This window comes from Cydia amplana, chromosome 17, assembly GCF_948474715.1.
Source record: "Cydia amplana chromosome 17, ilCydAmpl1.1, whole genome shotgun sequence".
NCBI classification, from domain to species: Eukaryota; Metazoa; Arthropoda; class Insecta; order Lepidoptera; family Tortricidae; genus Cydia; species Cydia amplana.
The window spans coordinates 14,703,740-14,715,488 of NC_086085.1; the positions used below are offsets into that span (position 1 = coordinate 14,703,740).

General features: G+C 37.8%; 1 protein-coding gene across 1 annotated transcript; it reads left to right on the forward strand.

Moving 5' to 3' along the window:
- The first annotated feature begins 6,703 nt into the window (after positions 1–6,703).
- Positions 6,704–11,734, forward strand: LOC134655774 (26S proteasome regulatory subunit 6A-B). Its single transcript, XM_063511236.1, has 5 exons — positions 6,704–7,389; positions 7,985–8,180; positions 8,750–8,946; positions 9,991–10,121; positions 11,524–11,734. Exons 1-5 carry the CDS (start codon positions 6,835–6,837, stop codon positions 11,729–11,731), a joined length of 1,287 nt encoding a protein of 428 aa, XP_063367306.1. The 5' UTR covers positions 6,704–6,834; the 3' UTR covers positions 11,732–11,734.
- Positions 11,735–11,749: the final 15 nt, after the last annotated feature.

Below are 11,749 nucleotides of genomic sequence, written 5' to 3' on the forward strand. Positions count from 1 at the left end.
TTTATCTTGATATCTACATCAGTGAAGCTGTTAGGCCATGTTTGGTATCATTTTCGTATAAATCGGGGGTGCTGAATTTTATTTTTGTTGGGTGGTCCACCACCATTCCTAAGAAAAAACTTTCAAGAGCGGATATCTCAAAAACTATTCAAGATATCGAAAAACTTGACTGAATAAAACTTGTAACAAATTTTATCAGCTTTTGGTGTTTCTTAGTAGTCATTTCGCTAAGACGCAAAGTTTCCAAGATATAAGTGAAAAACCGAAAAATGAGACCTTTTTTGCCCCCTCTACCCCCCCAGCACCGCGGCTACGGCCGGGGACTTTTGATATGTTCACCTCCTAACTAGTCCAAACAAAGTTACGGAGTCAAAAATTGTGTTCCTAGCTTTTCCCTCTATAACTTCTTATTGCTTGCCCTACCTACCCAAATTCGATTAATTAGTTGACCAGTTAAATACGTGCCTTTTGTTTTATTCGTATTAACTTGGTGATTGTACTTATGTAGCCATTCTGTGTCAGGGGTTAATAAGGGTCACATCACACAGTCCACAGCAGATCCGGCTTAAAGTTACCTACCTAGGCATATATAATTTCGATTCTTAAGTGTGTTAGGTATATATAATTCGGTTAGTTCCTACTTCCCTCCTACAGTTATATTTTTGTTTACCTTATCCTATTTAAATATATTAAATTCTAAGATTGGGTAAAAAATCTTTAGACCAAAATATTTGATTTTGTAACGAGCACAGTGTATCCGTTTTTAAATTCTACCTGAATATATTTTGTACAGTTCAGTGTGTAAAAATATAGGTACAGCATAATTATTTGTACATTCAGTATTCAAATTGTGCAATAAGAACAAATATGTATATACCAAGTATCAACTTAAGAAATTAATAAACTTTGTTATAAACTCACTGGTGTTTTATTTTCTACGATAAAAAAAATGTATGAGTAGGAGAGGAGTAGGATTATCAAGCGGACGGTTTTTATCGGTTTAGGAAGTCACTATTATCGATTTTTCGCAGCACTACTTTCTGTCATGTCGGTTATTATCGTTTCGAGAACTCACTATTATTGATTTTTCGCAGCACTACTTTCCATAAACTAATTGTCATTTGGCTTAAAGGTCTCGTAACCAGGCCATAAAATCCCAGAAAAAAAACTTTTCATTATGTTGGTATGAATGGAACTCCGACGATAAACGTCAAACCAAACCGTTTGACAAGTACTGTCAAATAATTACGTACTATGGAGTTCCGTCTCTTAGAACGTAGTGATTATATGCTCTTTGCCCACGACTCCCTTCGCAAATTTCGAAATTCGTGTAATGTCGTTCATTCAAAGTTGACAGTGGCATTAATTTTCATTCGTTCAATTACCGCATATCATTCATTTGTGAGTGTTTCGTTTAACTATGGTTTTACATGTTGGATATGCTTGACATTCGACAGTAACCTTTTTTTTTTTTTTTTTTCTCTGTTTTGGCTTTTGTTAGGTTAGCCAATGTCAAGTTGTGAAGGTATTAAAAGTTAGGGAAACAAGGAATTAGGAAATACGGATAAGACGAAAATTTGGAAAGGAAAGGATTGGATTTACTGTAATATATATAATTATATTATATGTATACTATATTTTTATATCATTCTTTTCTAAAAATGCTGATATGATTTTATAAATATCATACGAGTTACTAAATAACAAGCAAATTATGGATGTAGGAAATGGTATGCGTAATGATTCAAGGCTGGAAAGAAAATCAGACCGATCATAAAGAGAGCATGCAAAGAAAATATGGTTCATGTCCCCATATTCACCACAAGGACAATCAGGATCCGCTTTTTTGTTTATTGTGTGTAAATGCGCCGGGGAACAAACATGTCCCAGGCGCATTCTACACAAAATAGAAGTTACAGTTTTCGAAAAAAGTATTTTGCTAAACCAGGGTTTCCTTGGAATTGACGGCTGAATATGCCTATAATGTTCACCTTTTGAGGTTTCCTTATTCCAAATCCCATTCCAATTTTCATACAAATAAACTTTTGACAAATTTATTAAGTCATGACAATAATTATGGTATGGTACAATATCTCCCACGTGAATAGCCTCATTTGCCAATTGGTCAGCTCTTTCATTGCCAGGAATACCCACATGGCTTGGTACCCAAGCCAGCATGACAGCACAACTCTTCTGTGAACATTTATATAAAAGATTCCTAATATTAAAAACAACTGGAGACTGTTTATGAGACTTAAATGGGAACCTCATTATGGCTTCTAAAGCACTGCGAGAGTCTGAAAAAATTATGGTTTTAGGTATCTTCAGCATAAGTATATATTCTATAGCCTTAAGTAAACCATAACACTCTAATCTAAAACACTTCTAATCAAAGCGTTATATAGCAATCTCATAGTAAAAGGGTGAGCCCCCCACCAGACTCCTGTCAGGCATCTTAAAATGTTCAGATTCCGTTCACATCTTAATGCAATATTTTCAAAATGAGGAAGTCCAGTAAGTTTACGGTCCAATATAACTCCCAAAAATTTTACATAATCTTTAATTACCAATGGAGTACCATTATAATTTATGTTAATAGGAGGAATATTTTGCTTTCGAGAAAAAACTACAACTGAACTTTTAGAGGGCGAAAGATCTAAACCATTATTATTTAACCAATTATTTAAGGCACCCAAAGATGATGATAATACATTACTAATGTTTTCTAAAGATCGCCCAGAAACATATAGGAGCAAATCATCGGCATATTGAAGAACATTTACTTGCCCTTCAACAGAAAGTTCCAAATCATAAGTATAAATGTTGTATAGTAAAGGACTCAAAACAGATCCTTGTGGCAGGCCCTTCCAAACTGTTCTTTTAATTACTTCATTTCCAGACTGGTCTAATGGATACTTTATATACCTTTCATGCAACATATTTATTATAAAATTAATCAAAAAGTTAGGAACATCTAGTTGAATTAATTTATTTTTTAAGATTGAAATGTTGACGTTGTCGTACGCAGCATTTATATCTAGAAAGGCAGCAACTAAAAAGTCATTTCTAGAGAAACTTATTCTGATATCTGTGGTAAAAATGCTTAAACTGTCAAGAGTACATTTACCTTTCCTAAAACCAAATTGATTACAAGATAAAAGTTTATTATGTTCTATAAACCATTCCAATCGAATTTTTACTAAGTGTTCAGCAACTTTAGCTAATACAGTTGATAAAGCTATTGGTCTATACGATGTGGGATCTGAATTGGGCTTATTCGGCTTCTGAATTAAAATCAATGTTTGAGTCTTCCACTCTTTAGGAACACAGCCTGTTATCATAACATTGTTAATCAAATTAAGGAAGTAACAAAGACTGTTATCGTCAAGTTTTGACAAGAAAGAGTAAGGAATCCCGTCTTCACCGGGTGCAGAATCTTTAGTTGACGAAAGTACACCTTTCAATTCAAAAAGTGAAAAAGGAGAATTTAAAACATCTTCAACCTTATTATTAGATAACATGAGTGGCCTTAGAATCATAGGATGCTCTGGGACATAAGGTGGACCCAAACGATCCATGACTTGTTCTGCTAAAAGTGGTGATATTTTACATTGTGTGTCTTTAAATGCCGATCTAAACCTTCTAATGTTTTGCCAAACTATAGATGGTGCAACATTAGGACTTAACGATTTACAAAACCTATGCCACCCTTCAAACTTTTTTGTTCTAAGTAATTCTTTAGTGGATTTAGCAACTTCTAAGTAGTTATCAAAGTTATTATCAGTCATTTCATGGCAATACCTTTTCTCTGCCTCCTTTCTTTGTTTAACTGCAAGAGTGCAATCTGAATCCCACCAAGGTGGGGATGGAATGAATTCTGGACCACTACTTTTCAAAGGAAAGGTTTCATTAGCAGCCTCAACCAAAGCTGTGGCAAATGCTTGTGAACTGTCTAATATATTCAAATGGCTTATTTCTGGCAAATTATTAATTTTTTGTTCTACAGCCTCTCTATACTGATGCCATTTATCATCAATCAGCCTGTGTTTTATACGGGGATGTCTGACATGCTTTTGAGGTTTCTTAAAAAAAGGAAAGGTAATAAGAATAGGATAATGGTCGCTACCATACGTGGAAACTGCGGTCGACCAATATAGAGATGAAGCAAGATCAGGAGTACAAATGGACAGATCTATTGCACTTGGATTTCGAGCGAGCCTAGTTGGAGATCCAGTGTTCAATATGCATAAATTACGTGAGCTAATTAGTTCCAACAATTTTTTCCCATAGTATAAAGTTTGAGCAGAGCCCCAGAACTCATGGTGAGCATTAAAATCCCCTAAGCATACAAACGGTTTAGGTAAGAACTTAAAAAGTTGTTCAATTTCTTTTAAAATATTATTATTAGGTGTTTTATAATATAATGACACGAAACAAATGCTATTTACAACCACTGCTATAACAGATAATTCATCACTATGTACAGGTAGAGTGATAGAATAGAGTGTTAATGAGTTTTTGACAAGTATGGCCACTCCACCATACCCATCAGGTCTGTCTTCTCTCAGACAGACATATCCTGGTATTTTAAACACTGAATCCTTTCTCAACCATGTCTCTTGAAGACAGATTAGAAAGGGATCATGTTTATTAATTACATGTATTAAATCTTGTTTTCTATTGATTAGACTGCGAACGTTCCACTGAACCACTAAGGGTCTCTGATCCATTATTGTTGTTTCTGAGTTGGTATAAAGCATTAATAACTGCTGCAACGTTGGACGGTGATACTGTGTTAGATTGGGACATTAAATTCATAAGAGCTTTTACTATGGCATCAATACTAAGCGTTTCTTCTTTGTTATTACTATTAAAAACAGGTTTTTCCCTATGAATAACTGGTTGTTTTACTATTTCAGAATGAGCATTCCTATCATACCCTTTGCCTAACTTTACAGGAGCCCTGGGTTTAAGAAAAACAGTTTTTTTATAAGATTGGTTATTGAACACTGGTATTATATCCTGGTTACTCTGTGAATCATGCTGTGCTTGTGAGGAAGATGACAATGGTGTTGCAAGCAAGGCCTCAGCATATGAGACCCTAGACACAGGCGGGTGAATTTTGGAAGCTTCCATGTAAGAGATGCAACTTTTGCTCATAGTTTCTTTAATAGCTCTTTGTCTGTTAAATTCTAAACATTTTTTACTTGTGGCTTGATGTGAACCTTTACACAAACAACACTGATAGTCATCCTCCTCTACATCACAAGAATCACCAGAGTGACCTTGTCCACACTTGAAACACCTTGGATTTGAACGGCACTGATTTTTAACATGCCCATAGCGGCAACAAAGGAAACATTGAACGGTAGGATATATATATAGTTCTACTGGCAAAGCCATGTAGCACATGTACACCCGGGTTGGTAATACTTGCCCATCAAAAGTAAGTATAACGGTACCAGTATTCACAAATTGAGTATTGTTATTGACAACAATTTTCCTTTTTATTCTTCTTATTTTTATAATTGGCCCACAGCCAATTGGCAGGTTAATAGAAGTCTGAACTTCATCATCAGTCAAGTCAAGTGGAACACCTTTAATCACTCCCATGCGTGTGACATTGAATGTTGGGATGAAAGCATTGTACTTATTTATTCCTAAGCTATCATTACTTAAAAAATTGTTAGCATCAGTGAATGTAGCAAATGCAATGCTTACTCTATTTCTGCCTATTCTCTTTAGACTGCCATTGACAACACCTTGAATGTTATTTTGTCGCATAAAACGACCAAAAGTTATGGGATGGAGAGTTGTGCCATCACTGCTGGCTTCTTTTTGAACATGTACAACAAAAGGTGCAATGTCAGACTGTTGGTAGCGGTCACGACCAACAGGCACATGAGTAGGTGGAGAGTTATTAAGAGTATTTGTATTTTCAGAGGACAAGTTTGCAATGGGATTCGCTTTTTTTATTGGCTGTTGATAAATGGTATCATCCTCTTTTAATTTTGCTTCAGCAACGCAAACACAATCTGTATTTTTATTCTTGTTTGATCCAGATTTGCGTTTTCTTTTATTACAATTTGTACACATTTTTGAAAGAATTTTTCTTTTTAAAGTTACGTCCGAGGTATTTGATACTGACGCATCAGTATCCATCGATGATTCCATCGCAGAAATTAAAATATCTATTGATGTTTTCGACCCTGAGGGAATCGTTCCCCCAGGGTCAGGGGGCTGGCTATCCCCGTCCCCCATAAAAAACTACATATAATTAGCACTTACCTCTATATGTACACCAAACTACTAAATAATATTAAAAACTAAGTCAAAATCTACAAATATATACACTAAATACAGACTCCAATCCTTTAAAAATACAATTTCAAAACTTTAGTTACGAAAACCGCGTCCGCCGCGCCCGAAGTTTCCCGCCCTTTTTTCGACAGTAACCTTTAATTTATGTGGGTGTGTTGGTAGCAACGGATAATGTTGCCATTTGATATGGGTTATTTGGTTTGGTAGAATATTTTATGGCAATTCTATATTTAAAACGCCATTACATGTATAATTTCAAAATATGTTATAAAAAAGTATTATTATACTAGTTTACTTCGCCTCCATAATATGCCAATTTTTTATTTATGTTTAAATGTAACTGTACAGTTTTTGGTAGATTTTGATTTCCAATAGTATGGTAACCCTTACTCGAATAATGACAATTCATTTTCCATGTTTGTGACTGAAACCGAAACAAATTCACTTTGTAATTTTAGCTTCATTATAAACTGGTACATTAGCTTTATTTCACTTTTATAATATAACAATAACATGGCCACAACACTTGAAGACAAATCAATCTGGGAGGATGGGGAGGAGGCCCTCAGCGAGGAAGTACTTCGCATGCCAACAGACGAGATTATCAGCCGGACTCGCCTCCTGGACAATGAAATAAAGATCATGAAGAGCGAGGTCATGAGGATATCCCACGAGCTACAAGCCCAGAACGAGAAAATCAAAGAGAACACGGAAAAAATCAAAGTCAACAAAACGCTGCCTTACTTAGTCTCAAATGTGATTGAACTGCTAGACGTAGATCCTCAAGAAGAGGAAGAGGATGGAGCGGTGGTGGACCTAGACTCGCAGCGTAAAGGAAAGTGTGCAGTGATTAAGACTTCTACGCGTCAGACCTACTTTTTGCCAGTCATCGGGCTGGTTGACGCAGAGAAACTGAAACCTGGTGACTTGGTGGGAGTGAATAAGGACTCGTATCTGATCCTGGAGACATTGCCGGCGGAGTACGACGCTCGGGTGAAGGCTATGGAGGTGGATGAGAGGCCTACGGAACAGTATTCTGATATTGGTGGCTTGGACAAACAGATTCAGGTCTGTACAGTTTCTTATAATCTTGGTTAGTATTTATAGTGTTTAAATGTTTTGCTGAAATAATAATGACTTAGTGTAGTAATTTACAATTATTCATTGATTTCCTTTGTCTTTAAAATTTTTGAAGACCTCAAGACAAATATTTTCAAGTAAAGTAAAGTAAAAATTTATTTGTGGAACACAGGTGATACAGTTATGAGGTCTTATTATTATATAAAATAATAAATAGAGCTCTGTGTTCAAATATATTATACTGTAGGTATTGTGTGTAGAAGCAATATTTTGTTGCGTTCCTTATATCCTAACAATAGTTATTTACTAAGATTTCCATTAAGCACCTATAGTAAGATTCCTGTACTAACAGTAAATATGATAGTTCCACTTTTATTTCTATGCCTTACTAACCAAGATAACTTTGCCAAGATTTTGGCAGCACAGACTGCAACTGTTATTTATACGTCATCATTTCATAGAAGTTTAACATTTGAAATAACACTCGCATAGTCAAAAATTGCTGCAGATTTATCTTGGTCTAACTGATGACCAAGATGAATAATGGCGGTCAAATGTTCAATATTAAAATTTCATCTTCCAGGAGTTGATTGAAGCTGTGGTGCTCCCCATGACTCACAAGGAGAAGTTTGTGAACCTGGGCATCCACCCACCAAAGGGTGTGCTCCTGTACGGGCCCCCGGGTACCGGCAAGACTCTGCTGGCCAGAGCTTGTGCTGCGCAGACCAAGTCTACCTTCCTGAAGCTAGCTGGACCGCAGCTGGTGCAGATGTTTATTGGTATGTTCCTCATTTTATTACACATAACTTTAAGACTAGCAAGATGTACTCAGAAAATATATTCCTTTTTAGTTTGTTTTCAAAAATAAGAAAAATTGGGTTAATTCTGAACACTGAAGGCTAAATAGAAATACGTAACAAACTAAGTATGTAGTTTGCCTCTTCTTAATTTTCTGTATTATTTGTATGGTGTTCTGTATTTAGTTGTGAAATAAAGTGTACTTGTATTGTAAGTCTTAAAGCCGCTCTGGAAAGACTTCTTCCAGACTTTTGTGTACCTTTGTGACTTAATGGAGTTACTATTTTTTTCTTCAACAATACTCCTAATTGTACACATACACACATATATTCGGAATACCTTATAAAACATAATCAATACTTTCCAAATTTGAAATATAAATTACATCTTTTAGAAGTAATATCCAATGTAATTCGTCTGTATTTTATATATTTTTTACCAATTCCTATGTAAAGTTTGAATATTGAATACTATGGTATTGTATTGTCTATTATAGCGTTTGTCTGTATTCACTATCCATTTTACTAATATATTTTAACCATCTTTCCAGGTGACGGCGCGAAGCTCGTGCGCGACGCTTTCGCACTCGCCAAGGAGAAGGCCCCGGCTATCATCTTCATAGATGAACTGGACGCCATCGGCACCAAGCGGTTTGACTCGGAGAAGGCCGGAGACAGGGAGGTGCAGCGTACCATGCTGGAGCTGCTTAACCAGCTCGATGGGTTCAGCTCTACTGCTGATATTAAGGTGAGGGTTGGGAGACAGACCTTCAACAATCTGGCCCCGTAGACAACATGCCAATTGCTAACGCTCCGTAGCAAACGAAACAAAACTGTCACTGTCACACTAATATGGAAGAGTGATAGAGAAACACAAAGCGATTCGATGGCAAAACGCAAGGGATTGTCACCTTGGCTAGACCGCCTGTCTGGCCTAGTGGGTAGTGTCCCTGTCTATGAAGCTGATAGTCCCGGGTTCAAATCCTGGTAAGGGCATTTATTTGTGTGATGAGTTTAAATTATGAGTCATGGGTGTTTCCTATGTGTTTTTATATATATTATTGTCTAAGTACCCTCAACACAAGCGTTATTGAGCTCTTACTGTGGGACCTTTTTTTTCATTTATTTAGGTAAACAAACAGCCCAGGTGTAGTACTTACAGTAAAACTTACTATACTAATTAGTCTAATTACCATAATATCTACAATATGTGTGGGACTTAATCAAGTTGTGTAATAATGTCTATAACATTTATTTATCTTAGCGACCCGCGCCGGCTTTGCACGGGTTACAAATTATACATAAACCTTCCTCTTGAATCACTCTATCTATAAAAAAAACCGCATCAAAATCCGTTGCGTAGTTTTAAAGATCTAAGCATACATAGGGACAGACAGACAGCGGGAAGCGACTTTGTTTTATATCATGTAGTGATCTGCATGCGGCAGACGTGACCCGCCCAGTCCCTTCAGCCTGGCGGTCTTCTACCTCACTTATGCCCACAGACAAGACATCCTCCAGACTGAGCATAGTAGCGCTACCCCCTCTGCCACAAATATACGGTAGTTTTACTTCATTTTCGAGTCAAAGAGTCTTTGTGTGACGTCCGTGTGTTTGAACGGACCAATCACGGCACGGGATTCGCTCACCTCGTCCCCCGCACCCCAGTATTTTTGGCAGCATCGGTTTCATGAAATAATTGCTCTAAACTCCGTCTAGAGGATTCCTAGTCTATGCTTATGCCTGTTATAAATTTTATGATAATATAAATCGAAATGCTTGTTTATCCCAGGTGATCGCGGCCACGAACAGAGTGGACATCTTGGACCCGGCACTGCTCCGGTCCGGGCGCCTGGACAGGAAGATCGAGTTCCCGCACCCCAACGAGGAGGCCCGGGCTAGGATTATGCAGATCCATTCACGGTATGTTCTTTGCATTTTATGTCATATAAATAGATTAGCGACCCGCCATGGCTTCGCACGGGTCAACAAATTAAACACCTAAACCTTACTCAAAAACACTAGGTGAAAACCGCATGAAAATCCGTTCAGTAGTTTATGAGTTTATTTCGAACATACAAACACACTTGCTAACAATTGGTTTGTGTGTATTTTTGAATGAGACTAATGGCGGTCAAAAGCCTAAAAAAAGTTGCCAGGACCAAGGCTTGCCATATAAAAAAAACCGGACAAGTGCGAGTCGCACTCGCCCACCGAGGGTTCCGTACTTTTTAGTATTTGGGGCATTGTCTATGAAAAGGGACCTTATTGTCGATGGCTCTTACGCCGCACGGGTCGCGCGGCCTCCCGTGCCGTAATAATGGCGTAAGCGCCATCGATAATAAGGTCCCTTTTCATATATAACGTCACATTTGTTGTTATAGCGGCAACAGAAATACATCTGTAAAAATTTCAACTGTCTCGGTTCATGAGATACAGCCTGGTGACAAACAGACGGACAGGGAGTCTTAGTAATAAGGTCCCGTTTTTACCCTTTAGGTACGGAACCCTAAGTGTAAAGCCTGAGTGGACGCTCGAGTCGGGCGTGCAGCGGGGCGGGGCGCGCGGCGTGCATGTTAAACAAATGCAAGCGTATAGGAGCGGCCTTAGTGCACGCTGCTCACATCACGCGTGAGCCCACAGCCACGCTGCACGCCCCGCCGAACGCTCCGCTTCGAGCGTCCACTCAAGCCTTAGACTAATTGGAATATTTGTTTTTTTTTTTTAGGGTTCCGTAGCCAAATGGCAAAAAACGGAACCCTTATAGATTCGTCATGTCTGTCTGTCTGTCTGTCCGTCTGTCTGTCCGTCCGTATGTCACAGCCACTTTTCTCCGAAACTATAAGAACTATACTGTTGAAACTTGGTAAGTAGATGTATTCTGTGAACCGCATTAAGATTTTCACACAAAAATAGAAAAAAAACAATAAATTTTTGGGGTTCCCCATACTTCGAACTGAAACTCAAAAAATTTTTTTTTATCAAACCCATACGTGTGTTGTATCTATGGATAGGTCTTCAAAAATGATATTGAGGTTTCTAATATCATTTTTTTCTAAACTGAATAGTTTGCGCGAGAGACACTTCCAAAGTGGTAAAATGTGTGTCCCCCACCCTGTAACTTCTAAAATAAGAGAATGATAAAACTAAAAAAAATATATGATGTACATTACCATGTAAACTTCCACCGAAAATTGGTTTGAACGAGATCTAGTAAGTAGTTTTTTTTTATACGTCATAAATCGCCTAAATACGGAACCCTTCATGGGCGAGTCCGACTCGCACTTGGCCGTTTTTTTAATTATTGATAACTTGTTTTTTTTAGTAAAATGAACGTGAGCCCCGACGTGAACTTCGAGGAGTTGTCCCGCTCCACGGACGACTTTAACGGCGCGCAGTGCAAGGCGGTGTGCGTGGAGGCCGGCATGATCGCGCTGCGCCGCTCCGCCACCGCCGTCACGCACGAGGACTTCATGGACGCCATCTTGGAGGTCCAGGCCAAGAAAAAGGCGAACCTTAGCTACTATGCTTAGATATAACCATAGAGAAAT

What these genes read in the sequence shown, in the direction of transcription:
- LOC134655774 (XM_063511236.1), top strand. Translation starts at nt 6,835, where the DNA reads ATGGCCACAACACTTGAAGACAAATCAATCTGGGAGGATGGGGAGGAG. An exon ending in GCTTGGACAAACAGATTCAG is followed by an intron (nt 7,390 to 7,984) that starts GTCTGTACAGTT and finishes TTCATCTTCCAG; the next exon opens with GAGTTGATTGAAGCTGTGGT. An exon ending in GCTGGTGCAGATGTTTATTG is followed by an intron (nt 8,181 to 8,749) that starts GTATGTTCCTCA and finishes CCATCTTTCCAG; the next exon opens with GTGACGGCGCGAAGCTCGTG.